At 60.0% G+C, this 21,455-nt stretch overlaps 1 protein-coding gene across 1 annotated transcript in view; it reads left to right on the plus strand.

Annotated features, from left to right (window-relative positions):
• Nucleotides 1-21,455, plus strand: part of LOC138521872 (transmembrane protein 268-like) — a 235,660-nt gene that overhangs the window by 81,383 nt on the left and 132,822 nt on the right. The window contains exon 3 of the mRNA XM_069635024.1: nt 769-878. Within this exon, the coding sequence (XP_069491125.1) occupies nt 769-878 (110 nt within the window). The remainder of the gene's footprint in view (nt 1-768; nt 879-21,455) is intronic.

Here is a 21,455-nt window from a genome sequence, read left to right on the forward strand (position 1 = left end):
TAGACTGGCTGCCCAAAATGCCAGTCTAGCCAAGTAATACAACGTATCATGCTTGCTTTCCCACAGATACCCAGTACAAATGTCATAGCACCATAAGAAATGGCTAGACAAGCTTCTCATAAATGCAGTCTAGGCACTTAATAACACATATCATTCTTGCTTTATCATGGATGGAAAATGTCATAGTAGCACAACCCCCCCCCCACTCCCCCACTCCTCAGTTGCCAAAATCAGTTCCTCTATGACCGGTCTGGCCAAGCAAGTGCACACACATTCACACAACATTCACTCACTCATGCACATGGGTACTCATACACCATACATTTGATCATTCACACCGCACCCAGTCATCCACACATCATTCACCCACTTATTCTGTATGCATACACGGGCACAGCTGCTTCCGACTCACTCATCACTCACTTATTCACACAAGTTACATATTACATAGCACCCCCTTGCATGCACGCACGCATACATTACATACAAACATAAATCATGAACATCCAACAGCCACCTGCTGTACGGAATACATCCTTCCCTTGGGACTCCAGTCCTCGAGCTCCCACGCGCCGCCACGGAGACAGGAACCCGGAAGAGCTTCCTAGTTCCTGACTTGCGCAGTGGTGTCGCGCTAGTGTTGGCCTGTATATCCCATGGCGCCGCAACCGGAAACAGTTCTTTCTGAAAGAGATGCTTTCTTTTTGTAGCTGGGCAGCCCTCCCCGCAATGCCAGTGTGTAACACTCCCTGTGCTTCCTTCTTTCAGCCTTGTACAATGGGCAGCTGATCCTGACGCTGAGCACGGGTTCGGCCTGCTGGGGCCCGAGGTTTGAGTACAGCCAGTGTACGGAGATGCTGGCTCTCCATGGGCTGCAGGTGAGTGTCTTCATGCCTGTTGAGCCACCAGGGAGCATTGCGAGCGCTGGTCGGGAATGAAGCAGGTGTGAGCCTTGCCGTCATTGTCAGCATTTGTAGAAGGTCTGGACGAGGACGAGGTACTTATGTGTGGAGCACCAAAGAGCATTCCTGAATGGGAGGAGACTAGGGGCATCATTACGGGTTTGGCGGTTTTTTATTTAGAATGATTGCCAAACTCGAATACAGATACTGCATGTGGTAATGGAAAAGGAATGCTTCTCAGTCAGGAGGCCCCTTCGGTTATTCCTCATTTTTGAGTCCAATACTGCTTCATCATTATATTCATCTTATCTTTCTGCTTTTGTGTAGAGAAAATGTCCTCCACTCAAAAGCAGGCAGCTTAGAACAGGGACGTCATTTCACCAAAATGCCAGGGGTAGTGGAAGTGACATCACACGACCCTTTACCCCCCTGATGACATCACAGGAAGTGGTCATTTGACCCCACCCGAATGATATCGGGAAGTGATGGTCAACGACCCGTTGACAAAACAGTAAGTGGCATCACATAGCATTGTACACTACGAAAACTATGGTTACAATATCACTATAATGTGATGTGCATTTCATACAAGAATGGATCGCCATATGTATCGTTAAGATCAGTGGGTATAGGCCCATATTACCAAATTACTGTGAATGCAAGCAGACGTCCATGACCAAATGATAATGATGTGTTATTATATAGTACTTACACTTAAGCGCTTTATATAGAAAAAATATACACCCAATATCACCCAACCTGTGTTGGTACTCATTTATCGACCTCAGAAGGATGAAAGGCTGAGTTGAGGCATTTAAGAACAGACTAACAGGGTAATTCATAGAATTTCGCAGAAAAGTGTCGCAAGCGGCTGGCGCAGAGTGTCCGCGTGCGATTGTCTGCGCCAGGCACGTGCGCTAAAACCGATTTCCGCGCACAGCGTATTCATGGATTTTAGGCTCCCAAACCAGCCGTGGCGCAGAGTATCGCAGCGACCCTGCAGCAGCGCCAGTAACGCCCCAAGAACGCCCTCGCGCAAGGAAAAGCCATCAAAATCGCAAAATCATCGCAAAGGGCTGCGCTAACCCTGGACCAGTTTACAGGGCTGCCAAACAAGGAACGCAAAGCGGGTAACGTGCATATCAGGGGTACGCGTGAAGTTATACACGCGATTAGCCAGGGTACGTGTATTACAGGGGTACGCGGGAAGTTTAACGCGATTGGCCAGGGTACGTGTATTACAGGGGTACGCGTGAAGTTATACACGCGATTAGCCAGGGTACGTGTATTACAGGGGTACGCGGGAAGTTTAACACGCAATTGGCCAGGGTACGTGTATTACAGAGGTACGCGTGAAGTTTTACACGCGATTAGCCAGGGCACGTGTATCACAGGGGTACGCGGGAATTATCATACGCGATTTGGCTGGGTACGTGTATTACAGGGGTACACGGGAAGTTTTACACGCGATTCGGCTGGGTACGTGTATTACAGGGGTGCGCGGGAATTCTCACATGCGATTTGGCCAGGTACGTGTATTACAGGGGTGCGTGGGAAGTTACACACGCAATTAGGCTGGGTGGGTCCTCACAGGTGTTCCCTGTACACCCTCCACGGCCCCTGCAGGCAGCCCACAAAACAGGGGACTACCCTGCACACCTGCTCATGTCCCCCTGCACCCCCACCCCCCAGCAGTGCAGGGGCAGCCTCCACCAGGCCCCCACTCATGTCTCCCACCACCCCCACCCCCAGCAGTGCAGGGGCACCCTCCACCAGGCCCCCACTCATGTCTCCCACCACCCCCACCCCCCAGCATCCAGGGGCACCCTCCACCAGGCCCCCACTCATGTCTCCCACCACCCCCATCCCCCAGCAGTGCAGGGGCAACCTCCACCAGGCCCCCACTCATGTCTACCACCACCCCCAGCCACCAGGGGCACCCTCCACCAGGCCCCCACTCATGTCTCCCACCACCCCCACCGCCCAGCAGTGCAGGGGCAGCCTCCACCAGGCCCCCACTCATGTCTACCACCACCCCCACCCCCCAGCAGTGCAGGGGCAGCCTCCACCAGGCCCCCACTCATGTCTCCCACCACCCCCCAGCCACCAGGGGCAGCCTCCACCAGGCCCCCACTCATGTCCCCTATCACCCCCACCCCCCAGCCACCAGGGGCACCCTCCACCAGGCCCCCACCCATGTCTCCCACCACCCCCTCCCCCCAGCCACCAGGGGCACCCTCCACCAGGCCCCCACCCATGTCTCCCACCACCCCCACCCCCCAGCAGTGCCGGGGCAGCCTCCACCAGGCCCCCACCCATGTCTCCCACCACCCCCACCCCCCAGCCACCAGGGGCAGCCTCCACCAGGCCCCCACCCATGTCTCCCACCACCCCCACCCCCCAGCCACCAGGGGCACCCTCCACCAGGCCCCCACCCATGTCTCCCACCACCCCCTCCCCCCAGCCACCAGGGGCACCCTCCACCAGGCCCCCACCCATGTCTCCCACCACCCCCACCCCCCAGCAGTGCAGGGGCAGCCTCCACCAGGCCCCCACCCATGTCTCCCACCACCCCCAGCCACCAGGGGCAGCCTCCACCAGGCCCCCACCCATGTCTCCCACCACCCCCTCCCGCCAGCCATCAGGGGCACCCTCCACCAGGCCCCCACCTATGTATCCAGCCACCAGGGGTACCCTCCACCAGGCCCCCACCCATGTCTCCCACCACCCCCAGCCACCAGGGGCAGCCTCCACCAGGCCCCCACTCATGTCTCCCACCACCCCCACCCCCCAGCCACCAGGGGCAGCCTACACCAGGCCCCCACTCATGTCTACCACCACCCCCACCCCCCAGCAGTGCAGGGGCACCCTCCACCAGGCCCCCACCCATGTCTCCCACCACCCCCACCCCCCAGCAGTGCAGGGGCAGCCTCCACCAGGCCCCCACTCATGTCTCCCACCACCCCCACCCCCCAGCAGTGCAGGGGCACCCTCCACCAGGCCCCCACTCATGTCTCCCACCACCCCCAGCCACCAGGGGCAGCCTCCACCAGGCCCCCACTCATGTCCCCTTTCACCCCCACCCCCCCGCCACCAGGGGCAGCCTCCACCAGGCCCCCACCCATGTCTCCCACCACCCCCTCCCCCCAGCCACCAGGGGCACCCTCCACCAGGCCCCCACCCATGTCTCCCACCACCCCCACCCCCCAGCAGTGCAGGGGCAGCCTCCACCAGGCCCCCACTCATGTCTCCCACCACCCCCCAGCCACCAGGGGCAGCCTACACCAGGCCCCCACTCATGTCTACCACCACCCCCACCCCCCAGCAGTGCAGGGGCACCCTCCATCAGGCCCCCACCCATGTCTCCCACCACCCCACCCCCCAGCAGTGCAGGGGCAGCCTCCACCAGGCCCCCACTCATGTCTCCCACCACCCCCACCCCCCAGCAGTGCAGGGGCACCCTCCACCAGGCCCCCACTCATGTCTCCCACCACCCCCACCCCCCAGCAGTGCAGGGGCAGCCTCCACCAGGCCCCCACTCATGTCTACCACCACCCCCACCCCCCAGCAGTGCAGGGGCAGCCTCCACCAGGCCCCCACTCATGTCTACCACCACCCCCACCCCCCAGCCACCAGGGGCACCCTCCACCAGGCCCCCACCCATGTATCCCACCACCCCCAGCCACCAGGGGCACCCTCCACCAGGCCGCCACCCATGTCTCCCACCACCCCCTCCCCCCAGCCACCAGGGGCACCCTCCACCAGGCCCCCACCCATGTCTCCCACCACCCCCACCCCCCAGCAGTGCAGGGGCAGCCTCCACCAGGCCCCCACTCATGTCTACCCCCACCCCCCAGCCACCAGGGGCACCCTCCACCAGGCCCCCACCCATGTCTCCCACCACCCCCAGCCACCAGGGGCACCCTCCACCAGGCCCCCACCCATGTATCCCACCACCCCCACCCCCCAGCCACCAGGGGCACCCTCCACCAGGCCCCCACCCATGTATCCCACCACCCCCACCCCCCAGCCACCAGGGGCACCCTCCACCAGGCCCCCACCCATGTATCCCACCCCCCAGCCACCAGGGGCACCATCCACCAGCCCCCCACCCATGTCTCCCACCACCCCCACCCCCCAGCAGTGCAGGGGCAGCCTCCACCAGGCCCCCACCCATGTCTCCCACCACCCCCACACACCAGCAGTGCAGGGGCAGCCTCCACCAGGCCCCCACCCATGTCCCCTATCACCCCCACCCCCCAGCAGTGCAGGGGCAGCCTCCACCAGGCCCCCACCCATGTCCCCTATCACCCCCACCCCCCAGCAGTGCAGGGGCAGCCTCCACCAGGCCCCCACTCATGTCTCCCACCACCCCCACACCCCAGCCACCAGGGGCAGCCTCCACCAGGCCCCCACTCATGTCTACCACCACCCCCCAGCCACCAGGGGCACCCTCCACCAGGCCCCCACTCATGTCTACCACCACCCCCACCCCCCAGCAGTGCAGGGGCACCCTCCACCAGGCCCCCACTCATGTCTACCACCACCCCCACCCCCCAGCAGTGCAGGGGCAGCCTCCACCAGGCCCCCACTCATGTCTCCCACCCCCCAGCCACCAGGGGCAGCCTCCACCAGGCCCCACTCATGTCCCCTATCACCCCCACCCGCCGCCACCAGGGGCAGCCTCCACCAGGCCCCCACCCATGTCTCCCACCACCCCCTCCCCCCAGCCACCAGGGGCACCCTCCACCAGGCCCCCACCCATGTCTCCCACCACCCCCACCCCCCAGCAGTGCAGGGGCAGCCTCCACCAGGCCCCCACTCATATCTCCCACCACCCCCAGCCACCAGGGGCACCCTCCACCAGGCCCCCACCCATGTATCCCACCACCCCCACCCCCCAGCCACCAGGGGCGCCCTCCACCAGGCCCCCACCCATGTCTCCCACCACCCCCACCCCCCAGCAGTGCAGGGGTAGCCTCCACCAGGCCCCCACCTATGTCTCCCACCACCCCCATCCCCCAGCAGTGTAGGGGCAGCCTCCACCAGGCCCCCACTCATGTCTACCACCAGCCCCCAGCCACCAGGGGCACCCTCCACCAGGCCCCCACTCATGTCTACCACCACCCCCACCCCCAGCAGTGCAGGGGCAGCCTCCACCAGGCCCCCACTCATGTCTCCCACCACCCCCACCCCCCAGCCACCAGGGGCACCCTCCACCAGGCCCCCACTCATGTCTCCCACCACCCCCACCCTCCAGCCACCAGGGGCACCCTCCACCAGGCCCCCACTCATGTCTCCCACCCCCCCCCCACCAGTGCAGGGGAAGCCTCCACCAGGCCCCCACTCATGTCTACCACCACCCCCACCCCCAGCAGTGCAGGGGCAGCCTCCACCAGGCCCCACTCATGTCTACCACCACCCCCACCCCCAGCAGTGCAGGGGCAGCCTCCACCAGGCCCCCACTCATGTCTCCCACCACCCCCACCCCCCAGCCACCAGGGGCAGCCTCCACCAGGCCCCACTCATGTCCCCTATCACCCCCACCCCCCAGCCACCAGGGGCACCCTCCACCAGGCCCCCACCCATGTCTCCCACCACCCCCCTCCCCCCAGCCACCAGGGGCACCCTCCACCAGGCCCCCACCCATGTCTCCCACCACCCCCACCCCCCAGCAGTGCAGGGGCAGCCTCCACCAGGCCCCCACCCATGTCTCCCCACCACCCCCACCCCCCAGCACCAGGGGCACCCTCCACCAGGCCCCCACTCATGTCTCCCACCACCCCCACCCCCCAGCCACCAGGGCACCCTCCACCAGGCCCCCACTCATGTCTCCCACCCCCCCCACCAGTGCAGGGAAGCCTCCACCAGCCCCCACTCATGTCTACCACCACCCCCACCCCCCAGCAGTGCAGGGGCAGCCTCCACCAGGCCCCACTCATGTCTACCACCACCCCCACCCCCAGCAGTGCAGGGGCAGCCTCCACCAGGCCCCCACTCATGTCTCCCACCACCCCCACCCCCCAGCCACCAGGGGCACCCTCCACCAGGCCCCCACTCATGTCTCCCACCCCCCCCCACCAGTGCAGGGGAAGCCTCCACCAGGCCCCCACTCATGTCTACCACCACCCCCACCCCCCAAGCAGTGCAGGGGCAGCCTCCACCAGGCCCCACTCATGTCTACCACCACCCCCACCCCCAGCAGTGCAGGGGCAGCCTCCACCAGGCCCCCACTCATGTCTACCACCACCCCACCCCCCAGCAGTGCAGGGGCAGCCTCCACCAGGCCCCACTCATGTCTACCACCACCCCCACCCCCAGCAGTGCAGGGGCAGCCTCCACCAGGCCCCCACTCATGTCTCCCACCACCCCCACCCCCCAGCCACCAGGGGCAGCCTCCACCAGGCCCCCACTCATGTCCCCTATCACCCCCACCCCCCAGCCACCAGGGGCACCCTCCACCAGGCCCCCACCCATGTCTCCCCACCCCCTCCCCCCAGCCACCAGGGCACCCTCCACCAGGCCCCCACCCATGTCTCCCCACCACCCCACCCCCCAGCAGTGCAGGGGCAGCCTCCACCCAGGCCCCCACCCATGTCTCCCACCACCCCCACCCCCCAGCCACCAGGGGCACCCTCCACCAGGCCCCCACTCATGTCTCCCACCACCCCCCACCCCAGCCCCCAGCACCAGGGGCACCCTCCCACCAGGCCCCCACTCATGTCTCCACCCCCCCCCCACCAGTGCAGGGGAAGCCTCCACCAGGCCCCCACTCATGTCTACCACCACCCCCACCCCCAGCAGTGCAGGGGCAGCCTCCACCAGGCCCCAACTCATGTCTACCACCACCCCCACCCCCAGCAGTGCAGGGGCAGCCTCCACCAGGCCCCCACTCATGTCTCCCACCACCCCCACCCCCAGCCACCAGGGGCAGCCTCCACCAGGCCCCCACTCATGTCCCCTATCACCCCCACCCCCCAGCCACCAGGGGCACCCTCCACCAGGCCCCCACCCATGTCTCCCACCACCCCCTCCCCCCAGCCACCAGGGGCACCCTCCACCAGGCCCCCACCCATGTCTCCCACCACCCCCACCCCCCAGCAGTGCAGGGGCAGCCTCCACCAGGCCCCCACCCATGTCTCCCACCACCCCACCCCCCAGCCACCAGGGGCAGCCTCCACCAGGCCCCCACCCATGTCTCCCACCACCCCCACCCCCCAGCCACCAGGGGCACCCTCCACCAGGCCCCCACCCATGTCTCCCACCACCCCCTCCCCCAGCCACCAGTGGCACCCTCCACCAGGCCCCCACCCATGTCTCCCACCACCCCCCACCCCCCAGCAGTGCAGGGGCAGCCTCCACCAGGCCCCCACCCCATGTCTCCCACCACCCCCACCCCCAGCCACCAGGGGCAGCCTCCACCATGCCCCCACCCATGTCTCCCACCACCCCCTCCCCCCAGCCACCAGGGGCACCCTCCACCAGGCCCCCACCCATGTATCCCACCACCCCCCCAGCCACCAGGGGCACCCTCCACCAGGCCCCCACCCATGTCTCCCACCACCCCCAGCCACCAGGGGCAGCCTCCACCAGGCCCCCACTCATGTCTCCCACCACCCCCACCCCCCAGCCACCAGGGGCAGCCTACACCAGGCCCCCACTCATGTCTACCACCACCCCCACCCCCCAGCAGTGCAGGGGCACCCTCCACCAGGCCCCCACCCATGTCTCCCACCACCCCCACCCCCCAGCAGTGCAGGGGCAGCCTCCACCAGGCCCCCACTCATGTCTCCCACCACCCCCACCCCCCAGCAGTGCAGGGGCACCCTCCACCAGGCCCCCACTCATGTCTCCCACCACCCCCACCCCCCAGCCACCAGGGGCAGCCTCCACCAGGCCCCCACTCATGTCCCCTATCACCCCCACCACCCCGCCACCAGGGGCAGCCTCCACCAGGCCGCCACCCATGTCTCCCACCACCCCCTCCCCCCAGCCACCAGGGGCACCCTCCACCAGGCCCCCACCCATGTCTCCCACCACCCCCACCCCCCAGCAGTGCAGGGGCAGCCTCCACCAGGCCCCCACTCATGTCTCCCACCACCCCCACCCCCCAGCAGTGCAGGGGCACCCTCCATCAGGCCCCCACTCATGTCTCCCACCACCCCCAGCCACCAGGGGCAGCCTCCACCAGGCCCCCACTCATGTCCCCTATCACCCCCACCCCCCCGCCACCAGGGGCAGCCTCCACCAGGCCCCCACTCATGTCCCCTATCACCCCCACCCCCCAGCCACCAGGGGCACCCTCCACCAGGCCCCCACCCATGTCTCCCACCACCCCCTCCACCCAGAAGTGCAGGGGCAGCCTCAACCAGGTCCCCACTCATGTCTCCCACCACCCCACCCCCCAGCAGTGCAGGGGCAGCCTCCACCAGGCCCCCACTCATGTCTACCACCACCCCCACCCCCCAGCAGTGCAGGGGCAGCCTCCACCAGGCCCCCACTCATGTCTACCACCACCCCCACCCCCCAGCCACCAGGGGCACCCTCCACCAGGCCCCCACCCATGTATCCCACCACCCCCACCCCCCAGCCACCAGGGGCACACTCCACCAGGCCCCCACCCATGTCTCCCACCACCCCCTCCCCCCAGCCACCAGGGGCACCCTCCACCAGGCCCCCACCCATGTCTCCCACCACCCCCACCCCCCAGCAGTGCAGGGGCAGCCTCCACCAGCCCCCCACTCATGTCTACCACCACCCCCACCCCCAGCCACCAGGGGCACCCTCCACCAGGCCCCCACCCATGTCTCCCACCACCCCCACCCCCCAGCCACCAGGGGCAGCCTCCACCAGGCCCCCACCCATGTCTCCCACCACCCCCTCCCCCCAGCCACCAGGGGCACCCTCCACCAGGCCCCCACCCATGTATCCCACCACCCCCACCCCCCAGCCACCAGGGGCACCCTCCACCAGGCCCCCACCCATGTATCCCACCACCCCCCAGCCACCAGGGGCACCCTCCACCAGGCCCCCACCCATGTATCCCACCCCCCAGCCACCAGGGGCACCCTCCACCAGGCCCCCACCCATGTCTCCCACCACCCCCACCCCCCAGCAGTGCAGGGGCAGCCTCCACCAGGCCCCCACCCATGTCTCCCACCACCCCCACCCCCCAGCAGTGCAGGGGCAGCCTCCACCAGGCCCCCACCCATGTCTCCCACCACCCCCACCCCCCAGCAGTGCAGGGGCAGCCTCCACCAGGCCCCCACTCATGTCTCCCACCCCCCAGCCACCAGGGGCACCCTCCACCAGGCCCCCACTCATGTCTACCCCCACCCCCACCCCCCAGCAGTGCAGGGGCAGCCTCCACCAGGCCCCCACTCATGTCTCCCACCACCCCCACCCCCCAGCCACCAGGGGGAGCCTCCACCAGGCCACCACTCATGTCCCCTATCACCCCCACCCCCCGCCACCAGGGGCAGCCTCCACCAGGCCCCCACCCATGTCTCCCACCACCCCCTCCCCCCAGCCACCAGGGGCACCTTCCACCAGGCCCCCACCCATGTCTCCCACCACCCCCACCCCCCAGCCACCAGGGGCACCCTCCACCAGGCCCCCACTCATGTCTACCACCACCCCCACCCCCCAGCAGTGCAGGGGCAGCCTCCACCAGGCCCCCACTCATGTCTCCCACCACCCCCACCCCCCAGCCACCAGGGGCAGCCTCCACCAGGCCCCCACTCATGTCCCCTATCACCCCCACCCCCCCGCCACCAGGGGCAGCCTCCACCAGGCCCCCACTCATGTCCCCTATCACCCCCACCCCCGCCACCAGGGGCAGCCTCCACCAGGCCCCCACTCATGTCCCCTATCACCCCCACCCCCCCGCCACCAGGGGCAGCCTCCACCAGGCCCCCACTCATGTCTACCACCACCCCCTCCCCCCAGCCACCAGGGGCACCCTCCACCAGGCCCCCACCCATGTCTCCCACCACCCCCACCCCCCAGCAGTGCAGGGGCACCCTCCACCATGCCCCCACCCATGTCCCCTATCACCCCCACCCCCCAGCAGTGCAGGGGCAGCCTCCACCAGGCCCCCACTCATGTCTACCACCACCCCACCCCCCAGCCACCAGGGGCAGCCTCCACCAGGCCCCCACTCATGTCTCCCACCACCCCCACCCCCCAGCCACCAGGGGCAGCCTCCACCAGACCCCCACTCATGTCCCCTATCACCCCCTCCCCCCAGCCACCAGGGGCACCCTCCACCAGGCCCCCACCCATGTCTCCCACCACCCCCACCCCCCAGCAGTGCAGGGGCACCCTCCACCAGGCCCCCACCCATGTCCCCTATCACCCCCACCCCCCAGCCACCAGGGGCACCCTCCACCAGGCCCCCACTCATGTCTCCCACCACCCCCACCCCCCAGCCACCAGGGGCAGCCTCCACCAGGCCCCCACTCATGTCCCCCTGCCCACAGGCCCTGACAATCCTCAAGCATGTGCCTCATGGCCAGCCACCACAGCCCAAAGACACAACCAAGTATTACATGGGCCCAAGATACTACTCCAATGGAAACAATGTAAATCAACACATGTGTCTCACACACACACAATGGTTGCAAGGGAACCTGAAAACCCATATCATGACATGCATGAAAACAATGAGATGAAACCACACATTGAAGAATGAAAAAATCAAAATAATGTATTAAAAACAACAGCAATTGCTATCAAAATCAACCAAAATACACAAGTAAAATAATCAAAAAATTAAGCAGGCTGTCTCTTTTCAAAATAAAATCAATAAATGACAATACGAAAAAATATCTTCCAAAGTTCTAGTCCATGAAAAGTAAATGAAGGTAAAAAAGAAATAGAAAACCATTGCTCCATGGCAAAAAATATTCATAGTTAAAAAAATATCCAAATCCAAAGTCCAACTATGTACAAAGTATTCAGGGTACATCATCCCAAGAGAAGAAATGAAACCTACCAAAAAACCTATCTAAAATGGAACTATATACAAAAGGTGGAGCAGTGTCCGTCGACTCCAAAGAAAAATAAACTGCAAAGGAAACCTATCACTAAATAACTATATACAATGGCGGCGGGCCAGTCCAGCGGCTCACTTAGTGGTGTTCCGGGCCAGGGCATCATCGAACTCCTCGTCTATGTCCCGGAGGCGGTCCTGTTCCATGGCCCCGAGGGTCCGCAGGGACGCCAACATGTTCACCTCCAACTCCCTGCGGATTGCCTCGAGGCACTCGGCCCGCCTCAGGGCCCTCCGCATGGAGTTCTCCGCCCTGACCATCGTGAGCCGCGCCTCTTCTGCCTGCCGCCGCTCCGCATCTATGGCGTGGCCCAACCGCTGGCACACGGAAGACACTTCCCGTACAGGGTCCTCCTGCCCTCCGGCCGATGCCTGCCCCTCCGATGTTGAAGGCCCCGAGCTATCGTGGCTCCCACCTACAGCCTCCTGCTGCTGTCCATGTGCCCTGTCCGATGGTGCCTGCACATCCTCCTCCAGCTGGGGTGCAGTCGTTGACGTGGCCACCCCTGCTGGACGTCCGACTCCCGACTGTGGCAGGGATCTTTTGTCCACCAGCCTGGCCGCACGGTCGGAGGCAGCTCCACAGGGCACCCAGGTTACACATGGGTGGGAAGATGGCATGGAGGACGACTGGGGCATAGGGGGTTCTGTGGAGAAGGGGGTCGGAACAAGGTCCAGGAAACGGAGGAATCCAGCCCTGGTGAGCTGTCCCAGTGGGTCAACGCGGTCAACGAGCCATGCGAGAAGACGTGCAGACTCATCATGAAAAGACTGCAGGTCACCTCGCATGGCCCGTTGACGCAACGCCACCCCACCCTGGACAGGCACAACCTGGTGCAGGATAGCCACATCCGCAGGGAGTGGAAGGCCAGGTGTCGTAAGCCAATCCTCTCCCTGAGAACGGGTCTGGAGGTAGGCATCCCCGCTGGTGCAAGATGATGCAGTGACAGGAGCAGGGACAGGATTGCACACAGGCACCTCCGCGGCGGCCTGTGCTGCCTCCTGTCCCTGATCCTGCGATCCTGCACTGCACCACTAGCACCAGTGGAATCCCCACCTCCAGACCCCGCCACTGTCGCTTGCACGGCCTCCTCCTCCACCAAACCCCCCACCAACCTGGATGACTCCGTGCCGTCTTCCCCCGTTGGGCCCTGTGGGGTCCCAGCTGCCCCTTCTGCTGCCGAGGAGTCCAACTCCAACCTCCGCCTCTTGGACCTCCCCTCTGCAGCTGCGGCCTGGGACGCGGCACCGGACTCCTCACTCCCTGACGAGATCACAACCTGGGAGGGGATCCGGGCCTTGCGTCTCCGGCTGGTGGTGCGACCCCTGCCGCTGTGCTCCACAGCACCTTCTCCGCCCTCTTCATCAGTTGACGCTGCAGACAGGGAGAAAGAAAACACAGGCATCAGGGCACTGTAAAATGGACTCATACACACATGACAGTTATACATGAGTGGCATTGGTAAACCTCAGACATGGCATCACAATCCCCAACACACATGTCATTTCAACTTGCACACATGAGCCATACCACAGCCATAATGCAACAGCCAGCACCATCCATTCACATACAACAGCATGAGCAGCCAAAGGTCATCCACACATCACATGCAACATAGGGAGTCCACTACACATGCACACACAACACCAAACTTGCATGCATGTGTACACCTCCGCCAACTGTCGCAGTGTTTTGATCGACATCCATGTCACACCTGACAATCATTCCTCCACATCCTGTGCCATGCAAGCCCACACACACAAGCACCATCCATGTGTCACACATGAGACCCCTCGCATGTGTCACCCTCACGGCCCGGTACACCCCCCCTACTTGGCCACATAAAAATACATGTTCAACCTGCACACTCCTGGCACACCACCACACGCACAGCTTACAATCAGTATGCATGTACACTTACCGCTCGACTCCAGACGGGTCTGCTTCTCAAGGACCTGGATGTGGAGCGCTGGGGATATGCGTTCCAGGACCCTCATCTGATCTTCCGACAAGTGGCCCCGGCGCCCCTTAGCATCCGCTGCCTTCAGGAGGCGCCGGGCCTTGTTGAGGGTCCTGGACCTGAAGTCCTCCCAGCGCTTCCTGACACGTTCGTAGTTGCGGACTGCCACCTCCTCCGCGTTGATGGCAGTCACGATGTCCATCCAGATCCGAGTCCGTCCTTCCTTGTCGGCGCGCAACCTTCCGAAGAGGGCATCATACTGCCCCAGGACATGCTCCACCAGGACACCAACTTCGGTGGCAGTGAAGCTGGTGCCCCTCTGCCTCCTTGGCCGGGGGTTGCCACTGGTGCCAGATGTTGCAGTGCCCGACATGGCAACCCCAGAGGCAGGAGTGGGTGGGCAACTGGGTCCTGGGGCTGGGCTGTGGGGCGATGGAAAATCAGTCGGGAGTCTTCTGTTCCAGCAGGGGTGGTCACAGCAACAGCACCCCTGGCTGATGTGCAGGCAGCAAATGGCAGGGCACATGGACAGCAGGCAGTCAGGCAGCAGCAGATGGCAGGTGGGAGCGTGCTCAGGGCTCTGGGGGGCAGTAATTTGGCCTTCTGGGTAGGAGCGTGGTCTTCCGTGTGTGAACGCGTGGCCAGCTTGATACGGAGTGATTTGGCACGTGAAAATCCAACACGTCTGCGTGTAATTCGAGGAAAGGCCCTTAGCGCGTAAACGCGTCGCCAGCGTATGCGCGTCTATGAAGTCACGTGCACGTTGAATTGGGCACACGTTGGAAAATGTTGCGTGTGAAAAAAATGAAAGACACGTCCGAGTGTCAAAGCGTGTAATTGGTGGGAATGGGCCTAGCGCGTACACGCGGCAGTGACAAAGCGTGTAATTGGTGAAAATGGACCTACACGCAGAAGTGACAAAGCGTGTAATTGGTGGAAATGGCCCTACACGCAGAAGTGACAAAGCGTGTAATTGGTGGAAATGGCCCTACACGCAGAAGTGACAAAGCGTGTAATTGGTGGAAATGGCCCTACATGCAGAAGTGACAAAGTGTGTAATTGGTGGAAATGGCCCTAGCGCGTACACGCCGCGTAAGTGACGCTGGACGTGTGGGCCTGCATAAAAGGTACGTGTAGAACACCATTTCCTTGTACGTGCTTTTCGTGGAGAGCGAGTGGGTGAATTCTGTACTTGTCGTTTCACACGCGATTTACTTCACGGCGTTTCAAGTTCGTACTCCCTGTTACCTCTGACAGCTTTTTTTCTTTTTTCTCTTTTACTGGTTTACCTGGGCCTGTTCCCTCAAACAGTGTTCCCTTATACTGTTGTCCTTCCCCTCAGACAGCGTACAAATCTTCTTTTGGCGGGGGTGTTGCCAACCAAACGTGCTCCTTTTTCACGCTCTTTTACCTGGCAGACGGTGAGTCACGCACGTATCTAACATCTGTGCTTGCCCCGTGTGTAGCCTACCCCTTCAGAGGTCATTCTAGGCTGCGTGTGACACGCATACGTTCATTCTTGTGTTACTGGGTGCCACAGCGTAGTGCAGGTTTTTCTTTCTGCACACGTGGTCTAGGAGGGGTTGCGTGCACGTCATCTCCCTTTTTTGGGCCTCCTGTGCGTAGCGTGACCCGTCATCTTTCCCCAGGGGTTACATTCAGCCTTGCTAGAGCACTAGGGTACAATTACCATCTGGTACCCAACCCCTTTGACCCCCAATTGCCCAGGACAATAGTTTACAGCCACTCCCATACGCACATTAACATCAGTGCCATGGCTGGGAGGCGAGGATTCCGTAAGGGTGGCAAAGGTGGAAGAGCCACAAGTGGTGGCCGTGGTGGATCCGGTAGGGGACGTGGTCGTTACTTGCAGGGTGAGCCTGTCCCCCCATGTGTGGAGGACCAGTCAAGGGCACCCATAATCCCCCCCCCTCCCGTTGAGGCTGATGTGGCTGACACCATCCATGCTCAGCCCTTGTTGGACCAGCCCATTGTGGCACCAGATCTGGCTGACTCCATGGCTGACTTCCAGGTCAGCAGGCCTATGACACGTGCGCTGGTGCACGTTGATGTCATCATGCCACGTGGATCTGGGGCAGCAAGGTCATCTGCTGCCCCAAGTAGGCAGGGCGGAGAGGCTGCAGGGGCAGCTGCGGCTCCATCCACCCCAGCTCTCACACACCCAGCCAGGACAGTGTCGGTCCTAGTCCATCCTGCTGACATTCCCCCTGACACCATTACACTTGAGCCAATGCCTGCACCAACTCCCATGCTGAGTGTGCAATCCCACACTCCTGATACAGAGTCCACCAGGGCTCCTGCCCCTAGTGTTCAGAGCGGCGCAGGACACTCAGGATCACCACCACCTTCCAAGCGGAAGAGGAAGAGTGCTCGTCCGGCACAGGCTGATGCCCCAGACACGGCTATTCAGTCCGGCCCGTCGAGGAAGCCCAGCTTCACGGATGACGAACTGAATGCACTTGTCGAGTATGTGTCCGGACATGATAACGAGATGGTCATTGTTGCAGGATCCAAGACCACACCTGCACAACGCCAGGCACACTGGCAGACCGTTGCGGACATCGTAAGTGCCCTTGGAATCGTGAGGCGCACAGCCAATGATTGCTATAAGCGCTGGAATGACCTAAAGCGCAGGGCAAAGAATAAGCTGGCCTCAAGTCATGCCGCAACTCTAGTGACTGGAGGTGGGTCTCCAGTAGTGGACATGGAACTCACTCCACATGAGTCAGTCGCTGGGACCTACGTCACGGAGGAACAGATCCAAGGCGTGGGAGATCTGCCTGATTACGAGGCATTGTCCGGTGAGTGCACATGCATGTGTGTGTCATCCATGTGCATGGTGTGTGTGTGAGGGCTTCTGTTTGTGTGCCAGGTGAGAATGTGTGCGCCTGAGTCGTATGGGTCAGCCATGTGCTTCATGCAATACATCCTGCGCAGCTGCATTTGGCCATAGCAGTATCCCTTCTGCCAACAGTAGACATCTAGCCCAACAGCACGCCAGTTGCCCTTGAAGTGTCACCTTGCCACAACATTGTTGCTTATTTTTCTCTGTTCATTCAGGCAGATTGTTTGCATTCCACCACTTTTACTAGGCATTTCTCAGTCCTCTAGTCACATGTCTGACATGGCTATGGTAAAGTGGAGTGACTTTGTTACCTGGATATCATTTGTTCACACATGTCCCTGTGCAATTGGACCATTTTGGACTGGCAGCTCCAGGTGAAAAATCTGACCTGTTTGAATTAGAAAAGCTATTACATGCGGGAACTGGACTGAATGAATAGGTGCTGCCCTCCTCTCCATCTTCACTCAATAGCAATGGTACATGCCATCTGTGTGATGGCATGTGTGTTTCACCTGGCAATCACAGGCCAATGTGTGATGCCACTGCCAGGCAGCATGCAGAAAATGTGTTCATCTTCCATCTTGGTGTCATCAGTGTGTGCCATTTGCCAGCCCTTCATATGCAGTGAGGGTGCATGCATGGGAGGGTTTTAGTCATGTGGGACATGTGTCAATCAAGTACTGGTTCTCTTGCTTCTCAGCCCTCATTGTGTGCCATGGTGCTAATGCCTGTTTCCATTTCTTTGTTTTTATGTCTTTGCAGGGGAAGACGCACCTGATACTGCTGGGGTTGTGGAGATGGTGCAGACCCATGAGGGGTCCGAGGGCCGACCAACCAGCAGTGAGGGACGTGGTGTGGTGGTGGGTGAGAACCCACAAGTGCTGCAGGTCGTGCTCTCAAGGGGTGTCTCTGGCTGCACCTCCCCCGAGCTGTACTCAGGTGTAGATTCGGATGATGAGACCTACGTGCCGTCGCAGGTGAGTGTTCCAGGGAGGGATTCTGTTCTGTCCCACCCACCTGCACCAGGGTCAGAACCCTCAATGGGGATGTCAGTGTTGGCAGCTACGCCTTTGGTGGTTACGGATGCAGGGTCACACTCCGCGACATCTGATCCTGTTCCTGGGCCAGCAGATCAGAGGGGGAATGCAGTCCTGCAGCCTCAGGCAGTGCCGGCACAGCAAGGCGCAGTTCGCCTTGCCCCAGACAGGTGTGGTGCCCGCCGACGTGGTGGCCGTACGCCACCTGGCAATACCGCATGGGAGCAATCCATTTACGGTATGGCAACCCAACAGGCAGCATCATCCGAGATGATGGCTCAGGCCATGGATAGGGTGGCCACTTCCATTGTCCCCCCTGAAAGGCTGATGGAGCGACTACAGCAAGGCAACCGACTCCATCTGCCAGTCACACAGGGAGGACATGTTGGCGTCCAACAGGGACAGGCGGGCGGCACTGGCGACTCTGCAGGAGGCCATCTCCATAGAGTCCCAGGGCCACAGGGAAGCCCTGAGGCAGGAGCTCCTTCACCTCAGGACGACTCTTGTTGAGCTTGAGGCTTCAACATACCAAAGGACAGAACAGCAGCTGGAGCGTCTCACCCGTACGCTCTCAGCTGAGATGCAGGCAACGAGGGCGGAGGTCCGGGCATCCCGTGAGTTGTTGCATGGGGACCTCCGCACACTCATCCTCCAGAACAAGACCTACCACACCCGCATGCTTGCAGCCATGGAGGAGCAGACTAGGGCCTTGCGTGGGCTGCCTCCCATAGTGCAACCACCTCCGGATGCAGCTTCACAGGGTGATAATAGCGACAGCAGTGATACTAATAATAATTCTTTAATGTGATGTAGTAAGAAAATAAATTCAAACTTTACACATGTGTCAAAATCAAAAAGTTATACATATAAAACAATCATACCTAAGATTAAAAACTCATATGATCATCAAGCATTAGTCACTAAAATAACCTCTAAAACAAAATACACAATCTGCATTCGAAGAAACTAACTGACTTCCGTCTTTACTGATATTTTTCAACTACATTCACTAAATTAGCCAATGAGCCTACGCCACTTTATACTAATTGGTAGTGGGGTAAGCTAGAATTCCCAATTCAGGTTCTATCTGTTGCCATACGTTATAAAGGGCTATGAATAGATGCATATTGGATGTGTTTGTACAATACAACCAAAAAGGGAGTTTAGGTATAGTACAGGGATCGTGCACGAATTCAGCCAAAAACTTAAAAATGATCATCTTAAGTGCAATACATTGAGTTAGAACGTGTCTAGCCGTTTCAAGGTACAAGGGAGATTTACACATGCGACAGGTTCGCTCTGCAGACGGAATGTTTTCCCTAGCTCCTGTGATCGACAGGGTAGGTAGTTGACCTAGGCGGAATAGGATAATGAATCGGCGGAGTCTTCTGGTGGGACAGAGAAAAAGGTAGTCCTGCGGCTTCATGAACTTGAATATTCTATGGTTCACAAAACGATAAGATTTAAGAGTGTCCAGATGGGCGAAATTCTCCAGCCAATCCCATAGGTCCACCTTTTTCCCTAGGGCATTTAACATTTCCTTGGTCACCGTAGACCCTTTGTGGATCCAGCCAATATCATTAAGAAATGTTCCCATGACTTTATGCAGAGATGCAGAAGTACATTTTTTGCTAAATTCCTGCTGTAAAACAGCCATGAGGGGATTGTCCGATCCACTTTTCATTTTTAGGTAGAACCCAGTTCTTCTTTTCAAAACCATGGCCTTCAGTGATGGCAGGCCCAATTCTAATCTTATCAGGGCCATCGGCACCCCCGGGGGAAGCCCCAACATACGTCGCCAAAACTTTCCCTCTAGCACTTGGAGCCATGCCAGGTTCATCGTCAGCAGAGATTCTAGACCATAGATGACCATTGGTGCAAAGACTTGCATGTAAAGGTGACGTGTTCCCCACAAAGTGAAACCCCCTTGTTTGCTAGTGAAAGATGCAATAAGTGAAATCACTTGGAGGGCCCTGGTGGTACGGCCCTGTTTACATAGTTCATAATCACCTAGGGGCTCTATTTCCACACCTAGGTAGCGGTAGGACGGAACGTACATAATTATGTGTTCGAGTACTGTTAAATTCAAACGGGTCACCCTTTTCCTGGTAAAACGCAGGACATTAGTTTTTTCTAGGTTGATGGTCAGGCCATTGGTCTTTGCATATTCCCAGAGGGCAAGGGCAGAACGCCTGAGGCCACCGATGGTGTTGTCAAGGACCACTAGGTCGTCTGCATACGCCAAGACCGCACATAACATATCCCCTATTTTTGGAGGACAGTTGTTAACCTCCGCTAAAGTCGCCGGGATGTCATGTACGTACAGATTATAGATGAGAGGCGCTGTGACGCAGCCCTGTTTTACTCCTCTATTTTGTAGTATGTTTTTAGTCGATTGGCCCTCCTGATTTAGACGAAGGCGCACGGAGGTATTACAGTGCAAAAGTCTGAGGTAATACAGCAAACCCGGGGGCACCCCAGAGCTTCAAGCTTGTTCCAAAGCCTTGCTCTTGGGATCGAGTCAAATGCGGCCTTAAAGTCAATGAATAGTGCATAGAGAGGCGGCTGATCCCTACTAAGTGCCCTCGTGCGCAGTACGTCCATTACCAGGAGATTATGCATTGTTGAGAAGCCCCGCCTGAAACCGCACTGGAATGGACTGAGGATTTGCTTATCATTCACCCATTTTTGCATTTCACTTAGCAGAAGTGAGGCGAAGAGTTTCCCAGTGACGTCCAGCATGGATAGAAGTCTGTAATTATTTGGATCTGTGCGATTGCCTTTTTTAAATACCGGGATCAAAATAGCAGTTTGCCAAGTTCGAGGAATATCCCCCGATGCAAAGACCTTATTGAAAAGTATGGAGAGTAACTCTGCCCAGAAGGGCGGGTTGCTCTTTATCACCACATTTGCTAGCCCATTTGGGCCCGGGGCTCTAGACGACTTAAGGGTAGCAATTTTGTTGAGAATAGCCCCCGGGGAAATGTCAAAAGGTTGTAAAATAGGGGGCTTCCCCATGGTGCAGCTAGTGGATCCATCCTCTTCCATATTACGATTTAGGAGGAATAGTTCCCAGATTTTCTCATTGATAGGATTGCCAATAATACTATTGCCCTTAGTTCTATTCTCATTTAAGAGTCCCCAAATGCTGCGCGAGTTTTTAGAGCAGATAGTTCTAACAAGTCGCTGGTAGCAATTGATCTTCTCAGCTCTCCTGATACTCTTCACCTCTGCTCTGTAACGACTTTTAATCGTTCTTAATTTCTCAAGGTATAAAGCTCCTGTGAAATTCTGGTGTTTTAGGCTGCGTATCCCTTTTCTCAGTCCTCTCTTGGCATCCCGGATTTGTCTGTTATATCGAGGGGGGACCGCTCCATCTTTTATGAAGTATCCCTTTTTGATAGCTGCATGGTGACCTGAGAATCCCGTTATCCACTCTTCTATTTCATTGGCATTCATAGCCATAAAATCATTACCGCCCTCTACTGTATCCCATTTAAGAGTTTCTGCGGCAGCTCTGACGTTCTTCTCCGACCAGACTATTCTAGTTCCTGGGCAATTAGTTGAAATATTACCAATGTTCAACTTCGGGGTGTCAGGTAATGTGGTCAGGAGTGAGCATATAACTGCCGCATG

Source organism: Ambystoma mexicanum, chromosome 13 (assembly GCF_040938575.1).
Source record: "Ambystoma mexicanum isolate Mex_15411 chromosome 13, UKY_AmexF1_1, whole genome shotgun sequence".
Classification (NCBI taxonomy): domain Eukaryota; kingdom Metazoa; phylum Chordata; class Amphibia; order Caudata; family Ambystomatidae; genus Ambystoma; species Ambystoma mexicanum.